The 21,415-nt window shown below is 36.9% G+C and overlaps 1 protein-coding gene across 1 annotated transcript in view; it reads right to left on the minus strand.

The window, feature by feature from the left end:
• The window catches only part of LOC133529589 (T-cell leukemia homeobox protein 2-like), a 58,876-nt gene that overhangs the window by 11,747 nt on the left and 25,714 nt on the right, over positions 1 to 21,415 (minus strand). The window contains exon 2 of the mRNA XM_061867335.1: positions 11,775 to 12,003. Coding sequence (XP_061723319.1) covers positions 11,775 to 12,003 — 229 coding nt within the window. The remainder of the gene's footprint in view (positions 1 to 11,774; positions 12,004 to 21,415) is intronic.

The following is a 21,415-nucleotide window of genomic DNA, read 5'->3' on the forward strand; positions in this document are numbered from 1 at the left end:
CTGTCATGTTTAATTTGCCTACAATCATAATAGGGATGGTCTGTAATTTATCGATATCTGACAAAAACAGGTTTAATATATATGCCTACCTTTGTATCCTGTCTGTGGAAACCTGTAATTGGCTTTTCTGATACATATTTATGTTAACCTAGTTTTAGTTTACTTATAGGCTATTGGTTTGGCGAATAAAATAAAAAAAATTAAACTGCTCATTTAATCGCTTTTTTTTCTTAGAATAACGTCATGGTGATGTATTTTTATTTATTTCTTTAATCAAAATCCTAACGACCTAACCGTTTAGTTAACGGAGAATATTTCCCTACACTTATGTAGAGCTCTCTCAGCCGCCGCTTAGTGCAACTTTAACCCAAACGATAACAATAACTTAAACTCCGCCTTCGTAAAAGTCACAAAAATAGGCTATAAACCAGGAACAATGCATGCATGTAAAAATGGAGTCTTTCCCACCGATTAATAATGTATGGATCAAACTGCCGAGTTGTGCTGCTCATACAATATTTACCCCCGGGCCTGTGTAACGCCTGCTTCATGTTTTATACATAGCTATACCTATACCCACATAGTGTGAAGCATTGATGGCGAATTTCTTTGGTTTTTTTGGGTTATTTCACTGTCCATGTGCATTGTTAGTCTGAATTGACATTTTGAAAGCAGTCTAAATAATCACTTTATAAAATGTCAGATATTATTCAGCAGATTTCAACAATGCTTAATGTGCTTTTGTATTTAACATCGCTTTTAGTACGTGTGTAATTATGTAAAATTTATTTAATTACTTATCGCGAAAATCTGGGAGTTTTATTTTATTAATTTTTGAATAGACTGAGATACGTAAAATAGGGTATCCCTTATATTGCCATTTTCAAAAGTAAAAATGCATACCCCCTAAATATAATGATACTACCCCAAAATACCCAGAAAAAAAATCAGGACATTCCTCTCACAGGAACTCGCGCCGACTTGCGACTGAAATTCCTATACAAATAACGATGGAGAAATTTATCAGACAGTAACATGTCAATTTTTCATTTTGTGTTCGCATCGAGATTTTTAAGTTAAATAATATTTGTATGGCACTATTATATAATTATGAAAATATTTTTTTTTTTAATTTTCATACATTATATGGAAGAACGGCATGAAAGTTGGCACGAGTTACAATTACAGGAATGACCATAAATTTATTTTCAGTGTTTTGGGATATTATTAATTTCTGAAAATCGTAAAATAAGGGACACTCTAACGTAACATTGAAAATTTTACCAAATAGTGTTATTAAACATGAACACTAAGGAAAATAGAAGAATTAGTTACATTTTTCATCTCAAAGTCATCGCAGCGCAGCAAGCAAATATATAATTTAGTTATAATAGTACCTAAGTAGTAATATTATGAAATCGTTGTGTGTGTGTATCTACCAGTAGCTATGTAAGATAATACAACTGTTTCTTTTATACATCGTATATCAACTTAACTACTAACAACTTTCCACAATCCATCAAACTAATGGTGACATGTAAAATACGCACCAAATTGACATTTAAAACAACCATAAATCGAATCGACTAATAAGCATCGGTATCGATAAAATTTATGCAAGCATCGATTTATCGACATCTCATTTATAATGTTGTCACATGCTTATCTAATGGTAGATATGCAATGTGGCCCTAGACGGAAAAGGTAGTAGCTATGTAAGGAAATTGTGTGTGTTAGTTTCTTTTGTATTTGGAGTGTAGAATAGGTGTGGTAAGTAATGGTGCTATTGTTCTCATTCAATTGGGTGTTAAGTATTGTAATGTATGAGCCGGTTGGGACAATGCGTTTTTAATGATTGGATTACGTGTTGATTCCATGTGCATTCATGTGCATGCATGTATATGACTTACAAATATACATATATTTAACAATTTAAAAATGTACAGTGTATGTATATTTTATATTTTATTATATTCAACAGTAAACTTAGTCTGTAAAGCCATTTCTGTCAGTTGAAAAAAAACGGTTAATTTATAAAATTTAGGCGCGTAGTGTTATCGTCCCATAGAAAATATGAAATTCGCGACTTTTTCTACTGACAAACTTGTTTGACCAGCTATACGTACAGTCAACCAATTTGATTCCTAGGCCACCATAGAACCATGCCATAATGACTTCTACGACAGTGCTTATTGAGTGATGCATGTCAAGTATCTAGTAGTTAAAGCAACAAGGTTCTATAGTGGCCTAGGATTCTAATTGGTTGACTGTACCTACTTATAACTTCTAAAAGACGGATTTTCGTTATTTTTAAGTGATATAATCTTTATTTACGATACAAGTGCAGAAAATAGGAAATTCGCAACAAGTGGTGATAAATTAAAACACGACCGAAGGGAGTGTTTGAAATCGACACGAGTTGCGAATTACCTATTCGCACGTGTATCGTACAACGTTTTGCAGTACATATGACTCTTTAATGTTTTGACATATGCACGGAAAGTGCTCATTCCCGCACACGTGCGGGAAAGTAGCACCATATGTACTGTAAATATATTTATTACACGACGTCATTTTTGAGGAAGGGAAATGGGGACCGCGTTTGCACCAGTGGAGAACTCGCTTCTGCCTGGAACTCCGTTTGCGTGGAATGATGATGATGATGGCTGATAAAAAATATCCTATACATATAAATTATACATATAGATAGACTGTCTACGATAAAAAATGCACGATCTGTAGGGCTTAGATGGTCGGCCCTTTATCATTTGTCACCATGCCAGTCACGTTCTAACAAATATGTAAGCGCGAAAGTGACAGGCATAGTGACAAGTGATAAAAAAAGAACCATGCTGCCACCGCTGGTATATCTTCTTATCAAATGTACATTTTCAAGCAGCTTTTTATTTTTAATAATCTGTATACATATTATGTATAGGTATGTGTGTGTTTTCGCCGAATATACATCATACCTTTCATTTCTTGTTCAAGGGCGTGTTTTGACAATCTTCGCTCAATTCCATAACTTTATTTATATTTTTCCAAGCTGGTTTACGCACATTAGGGCTTGTGCACCCCCCTTTTTGACCCTCCCTCCCCTTTGGTGACTTTTGGTGAGGTTCTTGGCTTAACCCCCCCCCCCTCCCCCCATATAACCTCACGTGTATTTTTATTTTATTTTTTCATTCGTCATAATTTCAAGATAAATACTATTTATAGAGCAAATCTTGTTTATACTCGCTATTTTACCAAGTGCCAAGTGAAGATTTATGTTTAACGAAACCGAGAAAAATTTTGTAGTAGATATTTTTTCTTAATTTCGTTCACTATAGAAAAATACACGTGAGGTCTCATTCCCCCCTCCCCCAACGTGATCTGTCGTGATTTTTTCGTGCCCCATATCGAACCTCGCGTGATTTGTGCACAAGCCCTTAGTATATCTTACTAAAAAAAATACTTTTTGAAACTCATTTCTATTTCTGGTAGTCAGGAAGACTTTCTACCCCATTAAAAACTGAAAGTTGTTTTTGTATGGGAGGCATTCTTTGGCAAAATGTCAAATTCACCAAAGTTAAAAAACCTCAGAACTATCTCAATCTAAATACATAAAGAGAAATGTTTCTATTGTGAAAAGAGGGCGTAATTTGGTGAAAAAAGGTATTATTTGGATTATCTCATTAAAAATAATAAAATATATTTTTAACGGGAAATCTTGGCAAAGACTGCCAGAACTGGCCCAGAAGACGCTGTACAAAAAAAGATTACCAATGGGAGACATATTGCTAAAATTCTTAGACAGCCTAACGTTTATAATGTTTGTATTTTAAATATATGTATTGTGATATCCACAATTTATTTAAAAAAACGTACTGCTTTAAAATTTACATACATTTAAAAGATTTATCATATTATGCATGACCACTTTTTATTGTGGACAGGCCTTATGCCCTTCCCCGGGTCTCAAACTATTCTCCTTACTAAAAGTCTCATCTAAATCACTTTAGCGGTTTACGCGTGAAGCAGTAACAGACAGACATAGTCACTTTCGCGTTTATAATATAGAAAAAGTAAAGATGAAAAGTCCACTAGTCACCTAATAACAAAGCAGATTAGAAAAAATGTGTTGTGGCAGTAACAGTACTGGTTTTTCTTTATTGACTTTCAATCCTCATTTGTGATGACGATGACGACTTACAGCGTAAAAAGAATTATTTGTCAAAAACTAGAAAAAGTATTATGTAACATCATGTGTGTTCAGTGTACGAGTATGTGTCAAAGATCCTGACCAAGTTTTAGTAATTTTTTGCATTTATATCGAGAATAGCATCTACGACTCTCAATGTCGTATAATCCCAAATACTCGTAGTACTACTTATAATGATATTCCGTCACATTAAGTCCAGACACTCAATCTAGCGACACAAATGAATAGCTTTTATCTATGACAAATGACTCAGTCCTATCGCGGCCAGACTCCGATGACGATTCAACTCTACCAATAATGATTTATTTATTGGGTGAGGTTAGCCAGAGTGACAATCTTTTTAATTTATTAGTGGTTTAACTATTATATACACTATTATTTGATACTTACCAGTCGCTTTTCGGTGAAGAAAACATCGTGAGGAAACCGGACTAATCCCAACAAGGCCTAGTTTACCTTCAGGGTAGGAAGGTCAGATGGCAGTTGCTTTCGTAAAAACTAGTGCCTACGACGATTGTCGGGATTACTTGCCAAGCGGACCTCAGGTTCCCACGAGCTGTGGCAAAATGCCGTGGCAACGCGAGGAACAAGAAGAAGAGTGGTTTATTAGGTACCTGTTGTTTTAGGTTGGTCAAGGCATATTTATTATACAACCTAAATATTATTATAGTCACAGTTTTGAATGATTCATGGTTAGTTTTACTAAACTTAAATCGACCGGGATATGGTTATGTAGCTGGCCCCTTTGTCTATTGTAAGTAAAACCGCACGTGCAAAGGATTAGGGTCTCCCCAAACCAGTCGACGCGGAGTCGGCTTTCGCCGAGTGTTTTACACCACACTATTCGCATTTAGCCGATCGACCGTCTCCGCGGTTGGACACCTGCGTTTAGCAGTCTCATCCCCCTTGCGGCCGTAGAGACGCCCGATCGCCTGCGACTTGCTATCGCAACAGTTGTAAAGCGACGGTCGGCTCTCCCGTGCTCCGTCCTGCCGTCGAGACGTCAGACAGCACACGTACAGCCGTTGAGTCCGACGAACAGATGTAGGACAGCGGGTGATCGGCAATCGTAAATCTCATTTTTGGAGACTGGTTGTTAGTAACACCTGAGTTTGAAATTGAACAGACCTGTAAGATTATTTTCCTTGGTAATTGTTACTTATATAACCTGTGATGATGGATATTTTACGTAGACGGGCATGGAAAAAAAGGCTTACCAGCATTTTTATCGTAGCCTACTTGTTGGAAGAGCTAGAACAGCAGCAAAAGCGGAGGCGACCGTGGGTTGATTCTTTGTGGCAATATAGATCACTATACTTAGAGTCAGACACGGCATATAAACACTTATATTTACCGACTAATATTATTAAATGTTCCTCCGTCATTATTACTTCCGTGTTGTCAGATCTATTGCAGATTTTAATGTGGGTAATAATTCAAATGAACAAATACAAACGCATCAGTAGCTACTTCGGCCGTCATCGGCTCTGTTCGGCCGTCGTCAGCTATGTTCGGCCGTCGAAGACGCTGAACGGCTTCCGCCACCTCTGACCGGTCCTTATCGTAGGTACTCGGCCGTGATCGGAGCCGTTCAACTCTTTCCGGCACCGTACGGCGGTATAAGGAGATTTATGAATGCGAACGTGTGCGGTAGGCTGCAAACAGAGTCGTACGAATGCGAACAGCTTTACGGCAAAACGCCGTTTTCCCGTCGAAAGACGTCGTTTCGCGTGGGCCGAGCCGATTTACGACTTATTCGCTCTTATTGCGTTGACATAAAGCTTTTTCCGTACGCGATTTGCCGAAACGGCGTCGACTAGTTTGGGGAGACCCTTAGCCGTTTGGGGCCAGCTACAAAATGAACGACTACGAGTATACCTCATACTTTTCATATAAATGTTTTCCTTCACCGAAAAGCGACTGGTATTTGATATTTACCAGGTAATATTTCGTACATACAGTTCCATAAAAACTCATTGGTACGAGCCCGGGTTTAAACCCGTGACTTCCGGATTGAAAGTCGCACACTCTTACCGCTAGTCTACCAGCACTTTTACAAATTTTATACTAAGCGAGTGGTTAAAATATCTTACAAGTATAAATAATCATTTTGAAGCCGAACGTGAACGATTATATTACAAACACATGTAAAAGCCAACCTTTATAAACGTCTCAAGAATGTTAATGTTCGTGGACCAATATTAGAATATCTTAAACTGTACAATAAATCCCCTTTTATCTTTATCTTTACTTAAATGAGTCTTTTTTTAAAGGTTCGGCCCAAACGAAGTGTCTGCAGTTGTCTGCGTTGCCGGCATTTAAGATGGGAGTACACTCTTTTCTTGGTGGTCTGAAGGACGTATCGGTCCGGAAATACCTCAAGCGATAGTTCATTCCACAGTTTAGCTGTCTGTGCGAGGCGGGAAGTTTCTGGAGAAACGCACAGTTGAGGACTGCCAACCATCTAAATGGTGAAGATGGAAATGTTGTCGCGTAGAGCGCTGGCGGAAGAGGCGGCAGGGATTCATCCGAACAATTCCTCGGAGCACTCCCCGTTATACATGCGATAGAAAATGCAGAGCGAGGCGACATTTCTACGCAGTGCCAAGGAGTCAAACCGATCTGAAGTACGCTAACAGCCGATTAACAACAAAATCTACCTATCTAGCGAATTCTTGGCAGTGAATGTGTCAAACTTAATTGCACAAAATACAAAACTTTTTTTATGGTTCAACCAGAAACGAAATAATAAATATGTAATAAATACGTAAACGACTGTAGTTAGTTCGGAAACGACAATTAACATAATTTAATGAGCGCGTTTAATCAATAGGACACATGTTCGGACGAGGCTTTTAAATTCATGAATAATTTAACTACGATGACATGACGCGGAGCAATATTCAAATTAAACATATACATTTGTATGCTATATTAATGATCTACTTATGTAGGTATATGTTTACAGACGGTTAAATAGCTTTAAGTAACAGGTATTTAATGGAATAACGTAGCACTTGACTGTTGTCTTTTGTTTCAGGTGTCTCTTATTTTTCTTTATTTAATCTTAATTAATTTACTTATTTGTCTTAATAAAATGGACAGCGTGAATTGGAAACTGAAATAGATGATAAAGAAAAAATGACAAAGCCCTCCAGTGGCGGAGGCCGGATCAAAAACACAAATCATTTTTTTTATAGAAATAGTAGATTTGTTAACCAAGGGATAAAAGGCACCCATTCCTGTCGAGGTAGTTTGGTTGTATTCGCCAACAGTCCGAGACTGAAATGGTGCCTTTCACCTTAGCTAAACACCCTACTTTTCATTTCGAATACGAGGAAAGTAAAATACATGTGCAATTAAAAAAATACGGCTGAGTATAAACTTCAGTAGTATATGGTAGTATTTCTTAACGGTACTTCCATTTAACAATTTAGGTAAAAATATCGTTATTTATGGAATGGGGAGTTAATTATAAGAATGGAAATTATACAACAAACCCATTTAAAACCAAAATTTTCATTGCATATCGTAAAAAAGAAGAAAATACCTACTCAGATAATACTGTGCTCTAGAGCAGAATCGTATCATTTTCTGCACACTTTTTACAACAACGACCCAGTTTCAGACCATGATAAATGAAAAAAAAATGGTTCCAAAAAGATAAAAATGAAATGCACTTAACCTATATAAACACAATCGTGAGGCATTCGAATTCGTCAAAAGTAATCATAATATACATTTTTAAAAATGAAAATACCTATATCGAATACATCGTAAAAATATTCATAAATTTACCACCGTTATTAGAATTAGGTAGGCATTGTTAAACATACAATTTGAAATATAAACGCGAGCATTAAACGAGCATGTATTAAAAAAACTGTTACATTTAATCAACAAAACCCAACAAAACCTCATTGAATTGGTACATACTCGTATTATATCTACTCATACAATTCATACACTTGCGTACTTTTTTTATCACATTATTCGTTAAAAAACTACTTCAATTTAACTCTGGCCGCTCGCAAAAAGTTATAGGCACCTATTAAAAAGTAAAGCCCCTCGGCAACAAAAGCATTCTAAATTCAAAACTGCGAGACAATGCCGGTCCGAATCGTGTTGGTGGCATCACGGGCGATTACTTCTAATGGACAAGCGCTGTTTGTGTACGGACTCGATAACGCTTGCTCGATACGCGCGGCGCCATGCCACTGCTTTGTAAAAAAAAACATACACTCGTGATCTACTCCCTGATACTAGAAGTTTATTGTTTATGCTATTGGATTATCCTATTGTTAGGGTTATTGATGAAAGGTGACAGAGAAAGGTGTTAATATGACGATAAAAAATAGGGAAGATATATCACAAAAAATGGTTTTCAATTCTTATTATTTTGGTATAAGCGGTGGTGGCCGAGTAGATATGACGTCCGACTTTCAATCCGGAGGTCGCGGGTTCAAATCCTGGCTCGTACCAATGAGTTTTTCGGAACTTATGTACGAAATATCATTTGATATTTACCACTAGCTTTTCGGTGAAGGAAAACATCGTGAGGAAACCTGCAATACATCTGCGAAGAAATTCAAAGGTGTATGTGAAGTCCCCAATCCGCATTGGGCTAGCGTGGGGACTATAGCCCGAGCCCTCTCGCACATGAGAGGAGGCCTGTGCCCAGCAGTGGGACGTATATAGGCTGAATTATTATTATTATTATTATTTTGGTAGTGGTTGACTAATAGTTTATGGTTAGAAATATTTGAATGAAAAATTGTAACAATAACTCCTTGTAAATTTGCACGAATAGTCACGAGTTGTCACGAGTCCGTGCACGCTAACTTTACAACGACATGTCATTATAACCGTCATATAATAATCTGTTAAGGCATTTCCGTCAGTAGAAAAAGCGGCAAATTTAAAAAATGTTGGCACGAAGAGTTATCATCCCATAGAAAATTTGAATTTTGCGCCTTTTGTCTACTGACAAAGTTGTTTGAACGGCTGTATTTTCATAGAACTCATTTTGCATACTTTTACAAGCTGCACCAGCTGCTTCTACTTGTTACCTGCTTACTGTTACTAAGTTCTGTTACTCGATTTGCAACCTCTTTATTTCCGTTAAAACAAATGCTACCGAAAAAATAAAAAATGACATAATGTGGCGGATTTGTGAGCTATAATTATATACCACACATAACGCTTATCTCGTCGTATCTATAATGAATTGGGGCCTAAAAGAGAATCGTATCGCAGTAATTGCGTTGCACAAATGTGGGCACCCGCCAAACATGATTTTGAAGTTGCTTGAAAACCTAAAAATCAACAAACAATTTGTTTATCGCACAATTATTATGAATAGATACAATAGTACTCAGAGCTTCGATGACCGTAAGAGGTCTGGAAGACCACGCACCGTTCGGACCCCAGCTCTAATAAAGGCAGTGAAGGCGAGAATTGCAAGAAACCCCGTCGGGAAGCAAAAGTTGTTGGCAATACAGATGTCTGTGAAGAGAAGCTCCCTAAAAAAAGTTATCAATGAAGACCTTGGACTACACGCTTACCGCTGACAAAAAGGTCATTTGCTTAATGGACGATTAAAGACTATGAGGCTAGAGAGAAGTCGCGTGCTATTGAAGCGGTACGCACAAAATGGCCACCGAAAAATACTATTTACAGATGAAAAAAAATTTACCATTGAAGAATGTTGTACCACCAGAATGACAGAGTGTATGCAAAAAACAGTCAAGAGGCGATTGCGGCTGTTCCGAGAGTGCAACGAAGCCATCATCCCTCTTATGTGATGATTTGGCTGGGTGTGTCATACTCAGGGCTAACACAGGTTCATTTCTGTGGAAAAGGTGTGAAAACTGGGGCCAAAGTTTACCAGGAAACCGTTCTCGAACCAATAGTGAAGCCCTTAAGCCACACCCTATTTCAAAACCAGCCATGGGTCTTTCAACAGGACTCAGCTCCTGCACATAAGGCAAAAACAACTCAGCCCTGGTTTCGAAGGAACAAAATTGACTTTATTGCCCACGAAGACTGGCCGTCCTCCAACCCGGACCCCCTGGATTATGCCATATGGCAGGTTATTGAGGAGAAAACCTGTGCTAAACTCCACACAAATCTTGAATCTCTCAAGCAGGCCATAGTTAAGACAGTGACGGAATTAGACATGACAATCGTGCGTGCCGCTATTGATGACTGGCCTCGTCGTTTGAGGGCCTGTGTCAAGGCCAGAGGAGGCCATTTTGAATGATATTGTCATATTAATTCCTGATTTTGTGTACTTCATTTTAATATATACATAGTTTATTCAACTTTCGTTCGTATATTTTATGTAGATAAAGATTATTGCAGAAACAGAATTTAGTAACCAACCATGTTACCTACGTGCTCACCACTGCTCAGATCATACTTTTACAAGCTGTTAAAAAGCGGAAATAAATAAGTACAGTCAGCAAAGCTAATAGCTATTAAAAATATGCATGTGCCAAGCTAATAGTTTTGCTGACTGTACATAAATATTTGATCTGTAGCCTGATTGTTCATTAGATTTCAAAAATCTGTGTACCTACGAGTGGCCATTAAAAGATATTGATAACAACTTGGTAGGTACAGCAGTCAGATTTAATTAGGCTAAAATATCTAATTTTGAGATGTTATTAATTTTTAGTTATAACAAGAGGGCTACCGCGAACATCGTCCTAGAGGTCGATTCTAATTTAAAAAAAATGTTATGGTTTTGAACTGGATTTGACACGACCTTAACGATCGTCTTGGTGACTGGCGCGCATTACACGCACGATGATCACTTCAGTTCTCATGCACTAATCAGCGTGAGCGATCTTCAAGGTCGTGTCAAAATAAAATCAAAACCGTAACAAATTGTTAAATCTGAATTGCATAAATCATATATGAAATTATACGGATCTGGATCGGGATCCACAGATGTTCCCATACATTTTAGATCCGTCGTGCAAAGGCAAACCCTACATAAGAGTAAAAGACGGTTTTCGAAGTGAAACTCGTGCTTGCCGGGCGATCGGAACGACTCCGCAGGTAGGCCGTGTTAATGGGTTTTATCTCGAACTTATTGTTTTGTTTAGTATTAGCCTGTTTATCGGTTAATGAGAACCGACTAGGCGCCGATATGCTGCTTGATTAATTCTTCCACTAATACCGGAGACAAGTTAAAGATTAGGGGCAAGTTGGCATCGTTGGCATAGTACTTATATTAATGTAAGTTTTGTAAAAAATGAATAGTTGGTGCGACCTCGCGTCAGAAAATGTTCAACACTGCGAGATTATTTATTTAGCATTGATAATAGTGAAATTTGGTTTTGTCCATGGCGGTTGTATTATATTCTTAAGAATACTGCTTTTAGGATCTTCTTATGAAGTTGATTTTGATCTCACTTGCAGTCATTTTATCGACAAATAAAAGTGCTTGCAATTTTTGTTAGGCAACCTTTGACCATTTTCTTATTTTTTTCCTAAACAGAACCATTAAGACTATTGAGGGGCAATGAGGATTGAACTCACTACCTTGCTATAAGAAACTCACCTCCATTTCGTCCTTCGATTTTGAAACCACGTCTTGACTTGCGCGTCGGTCATCTTCAACGTCTTCGCTAAACTCGCCCTCTCCGCCGACGCCAGGTACTTCTGCTTGTGGAACCGCTTCTCCAGCTCGGCTATTTGCAGGCGAGTGAAAGAGGTGCGGGGTTTCTTGCGTTTCGGCGGCGTTCGGTTCTGGTATGGGTGGCCGATCCGCCTTGTGATGGGGAAGGAGGCTGGAAAGAGAGTTAAGTGTGAGACATATCTAAAATGGAATGTGGGCCATTTTATTTAAAATTACATACTACAGTTTTATTTGAAATTCGGGAATTCTTTAATGTTATTTCCAATCAAAATCACGAGCTCTTTCGATCCCTATGTGTCCCTAAATTTTCATACATTTGTCATTCTAATACCGTCATACAATTAAGTCTATTAAAAATTATAATGGAATGGAAATAAAAATCTTGGGACGATTTTTTCTCCTATTTAAATTGAAAGTGCTTGTAATTCTGTGTAGAAATAACATAAAACCACCCATATTTTAATAAAATGTGTCTAGTGTACAACTTTACATAAAATGGTCCATATAATTAAATCCACATACAAATTTAGGTGACACTAAAAGTCTTTATTCTACAATTTAGGCATATTACACATTGAAAGTCGCCAACTACCACCGGTTGTAATCACACAGCCCCGAGAAAATACCGGCGCACGGAATGTGGTAGGACCTATTTTTTCAAAAAATATACATTAACTCTTAGACATACGTAGGTGTAGTTGACAAGTGCTACTATTGTCCACTGTCCACCTTAATCGAATGGGCACCTTCAATTTAAGACATATTTAGGTGTAGTTGTTGAACTTTGGAGGATAATAAATTAAAAGTAGGTAAACCTAAATATTTAGATTAGATATTAGCCATACAAGAATTAATAACTTTCGTTTTTAACAACTATTAATGCAACTAACCTAACCTAAACAATAAAAATCTTGTCTGATAATAATAGAATTTCAGCTTCCAATTCCAATTAGATTTCTCACATTCAATTATACCTAATCTTATTAGATTTATTAGCTCACAAAGCTCAAGAAGTAATTTATTTTCATAAGTTTCATAACGCATTATCATTTTACTCAGATTACTAATCATAGATACATAATTTCTTATTAAAATAATTATTTCCTCCGTTTTATTCATAAAAACCCAAGCATTAAACATCATCTGCATATTATCTTGGCAATTCAACCACGGTTTAATAGCTCCCTCATGAATAAATAAAAATCTCATTAAACATAAAGCTCTATTATGTACGTTTGTAAGTATGTATGTATGTTAAATTGCCCGAACAATTGGTATAAAAGTACAGGCTATTATGCGAAACGATTTTAGGCTCGTAATAAAACTGAAATTATATGTTCGCTGGAACTTGACTTGACCAGTGTACGAATCAGGTCAAATATCCTCAATAAAATATTTAAAAAAAATCATTCATACAATAAGTTAACGTGCTATTTAAGGATTTCTACGGGAACTAGAAATCAACAACTACCCGCAACTTCACTACACCTTATAAAACAACGTCCCTCGCCGCGTCTGTCTGTTTATATGTAAATATGGATGTGCGCGATAAACTCAAAAACTACTGAACGGATTTTCATGCGGTTTTCGCCTGTCGGTAGAGTGATTCTTGAGTAAGATTTAAGTGTATAATTTGCTGTCCAACCCGTGCGAAACCGTTTACACACTTCCAATATACTTCCATGTAAATTGAGGTTATAAATTCTTCTCTCCTAAAAGTTAATAATAACCTGTACAACAGTTTTTTCATGATCTAATAAATATCCAAATATGTTAACACTTATGAAAATAGTGGGATGTATTGTAAAGATAAGTAAAAGCATGTCTGTCAATAACTTGGTGGCCTTGGTGGCAAACCGACCACATATGCCACGTTTTCAATCAAAAGGTTCTCGTAATCTACGTACCACATTGTTGGTGGTCGATCAAGTAGATTTCCTAATGGCGATAGCACCTTATTGACAACCTATATTAAGTAGGTACCTTTATTTAGTTGAAAACTGCAAATATATTTAACATTTAAAACATTCGCGTTGAAAACATGTTAAAAAACATTATATTTTATATATCGGGTCTATCGCAAATTAATTTTGTAATGGTACTCCCGCATTGGCCGTTATAAAATGTTATATAACATCGTGTGACAGGGACAACATAATAAATTACAATCATGATGTCCCTGTCACACGATGTTGTATATCGTGTTATACACATACCTACATTGGTTGTTATAAAATGATATACAACATCGTGTACCTATGTATGTATGTGCATATATATTTTATGATACTTTTCTTCGCATTTTGAATAACAACTTTATATAACGCAGCGGCTTACGTGAGCGAATAACCCGCGAACGCGAAACAGCGCGGCGCGGCGCGGGTGAATTCAATTCAATCCTTTGATACCTACGTGGGCGATATCGTTGTGAACGCGAATGCCGTTGGGCCGGCGCCGCGCGCCGCGCCGCGTCGCATTCGAGAGTTATTCGCTTACGTGAGCCGCTGCGTAAGTATTCTCGTTTGAAAAAATAAAGCTCTAGTTCAGTAATAGTCACTTTAGTACTATGATATTATCAATAAAAACAACAGTTATAGCTCTAATTACCACTGTAAAACCATTTCCTACTTGTTTGAAATCGCTCTCAATGTTATTATATGTAGGAAGCACTGTATATAATCGATTTAACATCAAGAATGTTAAACATGTTTTGTATGTGGAAAACCACAAAAATAGTAAATGGATCCATTAGACTACAATAGCCATAAATATCATTTTATATCATTGGCATTGAACATAATGTTAACGACCAAGCTCATTTCACGCATCATTTAATACAAATCGATCTATTACGAGAACCAGCCATTACTCGACTATTACCGAACGCTGGCCAATCACAACGCTCGGTTTGTAACGTAATTTATTGAGTTTCGAATTTTAAAAACGTATCCCGCCGCCATCTTGGTAATTTTGAAAGCTACGTGTAACTGCTACTTTGGAATGATTACCTTATTATTTTTAATGGCGTATGGGATAAGTGCGTTATTATGATTTTCTAGAGTTTTATTTTAAACTGAATCGTAATCTTTTATTGCCTTTAAATCTCTAGTACTCCAACTAAGCTAAAATATACTTTACAGTACATATGGTGGTACTTTACCGCACTAGTGCGAATATTAGCATATTACGTTACTGTGTCGAACATTTAAAGGGCCATATGTACTGTAAAACGTTGTACGATACATGTGCGAATAGGTAATTCGCACTTTTATCGTAATGTACTATTAACATCGCATTCTCACAAAAACCCACTTATATAGGTAGAAAATAATTAAAGATCCCCGATATACCAACAGCAATCTACAAAACTGAACCTTAAACGCTTCCAAATTCAAATTACGAATTCATATTTCATTCTTTTCAAATATGGAAGCGCATTAAACGTCGTGCTCCCATTGGCCGAGCGGCGTAATGGCGGCGTGACGTGACCACAAATGATGTACAATTGCAGGGGAATACATAACTTGTTGGATTGTTACTCGGTGCTAAGTTTAAGTTTGGTTAGGTTAGATTGGGAATGGAAATGTTAGGAATCATTGCGTTGTTTTCGTCTGTTTAACCTATTCAGCGCTAATCACGACACGTTGTCGTTTTGCATCTACGAAGCATTTTTGCTACATACCGGGAAACCGCACTTAGCGCTACGACCGTAGCTCAGTGGTGGCCTGTAACTTGAGACTGAATAGTTAAATATTAGAAAGCCCTTAATTCTTCTAAAAAAAATGTAATAATTTGTACAATGAATGGCTCTACATATATAAATGGTCAAAACAGCTTAGACGGCTTACTTGCATTTTAAACAAATGAAAGTACTGATAAAATACCAAATAATTATTCCCCATCTACGCACTATAAAATCACTAAATTGACGATGGTAGGTACTACTAAATCGTTTTACAAGTTATGATACAATATACAAGCAATGATTTATTATAACTCAAGATAGGCATTATTATAGGCAAATTGAAGTACACTGTACTTACAAGTGATATTTAGTCGCATCTGGTAAGCGAGGGATGTGCACGTGCTAACATGCTCCCGCTCACCGAAAGAGAAAGACACATGCTCATGTTTAACAACGAGTATGACAAAGATGAATGGAATGCGAAAATTGAACAAAAATAACAGATTTCTTCGTAGGTATAGAAATATATATGGAAGTATTTTTTGTGCTTCTTATGTATGAGTATTACTTATGTATGGTTATTTAATCTCATTGTTTACAGGTAGGTATCTAAAAAGGAACTTCGAGTTAACATCACAGACAGCTGGTTTCCTTTGCACACATCACTTTTTTGAATACCACAAATACCACAATCTAGGCGCCAATAGATAATCTAAGACGGAGCGTAGTTACGATTCGTTATCTATTAAAAATAAATCACTAGCTCTCTATCACTTACATTTCTTTAAATGTTTCAGAATACCAATGTAAACATAATTATAAACACTGTCAACTTTGTTAAACTTCCACTTCTAGAGATGGGACGAATATTCGGTATTCGGCAAGTTTTCCAATGTTCGTATTCAGCTTAATTATTCGGTTAAAAATGCAGAATTTTCGGCAAATGTTTTATATTCTGTTTGTCTTGTTGCAACAATATAAAATGTTAGCTCCTTCACAAAAGTTTTGAAGTACTCTCTTCCACCGGGTTACGGTTTCCCGTTGTCATTAAAACACATGATTAGACATGTTTAATCCATAGGATGTTGTCATAATCATAGTCATTTATTTATTGCATCAATGGTATTACAAGATGTTCTTATATTTTAGTCAGTACAGACATGGATCCTACTAGTGGTAAAATTTTAAAACTATAGGTAGGTAACTAATCTTAAACTAAGTTGCACACAAACATAAAATAAAGATAGGATATAATAATGAAACATAGTTGATATTCATATTCATATTCATATCATTAATTGCATACATGTGTTTACAGTAGGACTTATTTGTATCTTAGGTGACAACAATGCACCCGTTAGGACATATTAGCAACATTGTTGTTATATTAATAATACGTAATCTAATATCTTATAATTAAAATATAACATTTTGACATTATTAGTATTAACTTCAATTTATTCAAAAATATCATTTAGAAAATCGTTTAAGGAATAATAGCATTTTTGTAATAATTATATTTGACCATATGGAGAGTTGGAAATTTATTTAAGTGTCCCTGGCCTTGCTTTTTGACCTGTGATGCAAAGGAAGCGATTTATATCTTCAGTTACTAATATAAATAAAGCATTTTCAAAAGGTTTATTAGGATTATACAGATGAATCGAATAATTCGGATCGGTAAGGTCTAAACCGAAAATTCGGCCTAATATTCGTATTCCGCAAACTCCATACTCCGAATACGGCCCATCTCTAATCACTTCACTAATCATTCCGCTAAACAGTAGCCATTTTTCTTGCGAATCGCGGCACGACATCCATTTTGTTGATTATTCGTACTGTAATCGAGTCCTGCACGAATCTAGAATAATAATAGAATCTAGGCCGAATTAAAGTACTGAATAATTGGCTGCGGCAAGACAAAGGGATTTATGGAGGCTATGATTATGTTGATTTTATGGAGCATACTGTTTTGTTATAATGGGTAGCTGAAGTTTACTCACCGTTGTAAATAACGCTTTTACATTACCGGCGTGCCGGTGGCAACGAATTTCAAATGAATAATCAGAACATTTCCATTTGAATTACCAGTGTCCATATAATTTGATGATTTTCTTGATATGATTGCCTCATGGCATTAAGTCCGCCTTTTGTACTATAAGGTTTTCTTTTGTGCAATAAAGATTAAATAAATAAATTTTGCAAGTATACATGTCACCAATTCACAGAATATAACTGGTTGCTGGTTGTTTTATCTGGAAAAGTCGGCTTGTTTAAGACTTAAACAGTTTATATCAAAATTGGTTATGTAATATTTACACCCAGCCGCAAAATTACATAGCCATTGTAAATAATTTCGTTCATTTGTGCCCGTGCAATTTTGGAGCTCGCCTTACGGTCACCGACTTTACCCTTTGACCCGTTTACGGTTCAAATAAATCCTAAATGGCTCAACAATTAATGTCCGTGACTGTACCTCCAAATACGACGAAATCTTATTATTTTCATGCGTCAGCATTTTTCGGTGTAAAAATTAAAAAAAAAAAAACGCCAAGACATCCGTCTGTGCAAAACATTTACTAACTTATAAATAACTAAAAAAGATACGATCAGAATCAAGTCATATTTTCTATCTAAAAAGCCGTCAAGATGATCATAATTTACAGGCAAGAAGGAACGACTGAGAGAAAACAGAGATATTACATTAAAGCATCAGTACCTTCCAAGTTCCAGCATTTTCCTTTAACATTACATTATTTTTAAAGCCAGTGTTCCTGATTTAGTGCTCAGGATAAGATTATTGTAATGCGGGTTACATTCTTATCACGGCAGATAGCATTATTTCCATATGGAGCTCAACAATCATGGCTTCCCTTTGAAACGGAGCGTAACTTAAAGGTTTGTCTGCAAATTAGAAGAAAATAAGGCCATTATGGAATGGACGCCATGCTACTACCCACAGCCATACTACCAATCAATATTTTTACCAAAGTTGCTGTAGAGTAGTATTATTAACACAAGAAAACGTGGAAAAAAGAGTTGAGTTTCATTCACTTTAACCTTGACCTTTTTAAATTAAAAATAATAAGAGCATCTACATTAAAAACAATTAATCGTTTATTAAAAAAACTGCAATTCTGAGCACACAAAATAACCCAGCTTTAATCAAACCTGCACACAAAACAAAGCCTCCAAAAAGGAAAGACCACATAGCTCTTTCGCGTATTCCCATTTCTTACAAAGTAGAATGCTCAGGTAAACCAATATAACTTGGTACAGCAAATATCCATCATTAAGGATGTTGACTGTACTTATTTAGTAGTATTTATTTAAAAAAATGTAGTCAATTTATTTTATTCGTATATTAGTTAGTAGAGCTCAACGAGGGGGGGCGGGTTTAGGGTCGGCATCGCGCATATAACTCCTCTGGAGTTGCAGGCGTACATAGGCTACGGACACTGCTTACCATCAGGCGGGCCGTATGCTTGATTGCCACCGTCGTAGTATAAAAAATAAATAAAAAAGTTCAATTTTCTATATCGAAAGGGTGAAAAGTTTTGTTACAAAATAAGAATTAAAGGTTATTTGATGGTTGAATGAAGGTTGCTTTACAGGCCTAGGTGTGTAAGGTGTGTATGAAATTCCTTTACATATCATCTTCACTCATCGCTCCTAAGCAACTTGTTTATTTAAGTGCGCTTTGTAATAGGGTATGATTTGACCATTGACATATATCTAAGGACGAGCCTTACGGGCAATAAGAATGGGGCTAGAACAGGGGTATCACGCACACAAGTAACAACGCGATTGGTTGATGAGTTCGCATCACGCGCGCGATTGGTCGCAACTAGTTGCGTTAGACTGTATAGGCTCACATTCGTGAGTGACACCACTGAACTAGCACCATTCTTAGTCCTCGAAAGGCCCGTCCTTAGATATATGTCAATGGTCAAATCATACCCCATTAGAAAACGCATTTAAAATAAATAAACAAGTTGCTTATGAGGGACCTGGATGATATGGTGTTATATTGGTTCCTGGGGCAAAATTTCCTATAAAGTTTATAAGGCGGTATACTACATAGATCATTGGATATTTGTGTTAATTAAATAATCTTATCCAAGTGTTAGAACTAGCTAGGTGATGAACTAAGCTTTCGCCGGTCCAATGCCACCCTGATCTTGATCGGGGCACAAAATAATACAAATTGGCGGCAAGCCACCTAGAAATCACTGTCGGAATCTTGCAAGGTAATATTGTTTGGAAACCCGGTTTTCAACCAGGTAGAAGGTATTTTCTTGATACGGCGGTTTTTCTGAAGTACCTAGTACCAGCGAAAAATGGCGAGAAATCGAACGGCAAGCAAAATCTGCGCCTGATGTCAGCAGTTGACCACGCCGCTCTGCAAAGAGTACAACGACAAAGAAGAAAAGGTACATTTTGTAATTTTGCTGCCTTTTGGCTACTTTTCAATATACTTGATTTACCTAATAAGGTATAATTAGGTAAATTAAGTATATTGCATAGGAGGGTCTGCCATCTTCAGGATCGGAAGCATAAACATGTACATTGACACTTCACGCCAAAGCAAGTGCTGCCATCTACCGTTCTCGTACGTTCTCTTGAGCATAGTAGGTTCTGCCATCTTTTGAGCTACATTCGAACCATAAACGTCACATTTAGAAACTCGCGCCGAAAATCTGACGTCTCCTGTGTTGCCCCTACAGTTTATGCACGCTTCCTGTATATTTTTCCTTTTCGTTGTGAACGATAACCGTAGTTAAAGATAATAAGAATTGGACCCGGGTACGTCCTTTGGACCCGGGTACGTCCTTAAACTACGTTCACAAGAGAGGCATGGGCTCTGTGTGGTAGGGCACAGCACAGCGGATGTCATTCCAGATCTAGAGCAGAGCCCAACTGGGGAAGTACCTCCTGCATCTTACAGAAAATCGCAGCCAAATAACACTAGACCCAACTCATAGTGTTGTGTTCCTGCCGGTGAGTAAGGTTGCCAGAGCTCAACGAGGGGTGGGAGGGGGTTAGGGTCGTCAACGCGCATGTCACTCCTCTGGAGTTGCAGGCGTACATAGGCTACGGATACTGCTTACCATCAGGCGGGCCGTTTGCTTGATTGCCACCGACGTAGTATAAAAAAAAAACTATTGTCATTTTGGCTACGCTTTACCATGAAAAGCGTTTGGAACAGCCAACCTTACCCTTATATAGAGCCGATTAGTTACACACTGTCACAAGGGATCAGCCCGAAAAGGGTACGTAAACGAGGTTCCGCCGACCGTAATCCAGTTAGCGGTATGATTCATGCGTGTTGGTAGCACTGGGGCTTTTAAAAGATGGAACAGCGAAAAATCTATTTAGGGATATATGGAAAAACAATTACTATAAAAATAATTTGGAAAATGTGTCTAAAACTAGGGAAGAAATTAAATTATTTTATGAAATATTTTTTGATTAGTTTTAAGTAGTCACACTAGGTACTAGTAGATGATGTCACTGCTACATAATGAAAGGCATTAAAATACGAGTGTGGGTTTATGAAACGAATGAAATGAGTCGTAAAAAAGTTGTGGCCACAAACCATTCAAAATGTACTGTATAAAGCATAAAGAATCGTTCTCCAAAAAATGCAAATACACGACTATAAATTCGGTCAGAATCCTAAACGTACACAGAAAAGAGGTTACTGGGAATTTTTTCATCTAAAAATCATGTCCATAGCTTCTGCGTTTACTAGAAACATGACATCCTTATATTCACGGACTTTAAACTACTTATACATATGTTCAAGCTACAAAAACATAACCAATTTCCTTACAGGGTCAACCTTCGAGATTACACAGTGGTCCGAACGATGACA

The sequence above is a fragment of the Cydia pomonella genome, chromosome 21 (genome assembly GCF_033807575.1).
Source record: "Cydia pomonella isolate Wapato2018A chromosome 21, ilCydPomo1, whole genome shotgun sequence".
In the NCBI taxonomy this organism is placed as follows: domain Eukaryota; kingdom Metazoa; phylum Arthropoda; class Insecta; order Lepidoptera; family Tortricidae; genus Cydia; species Cydia pomonella.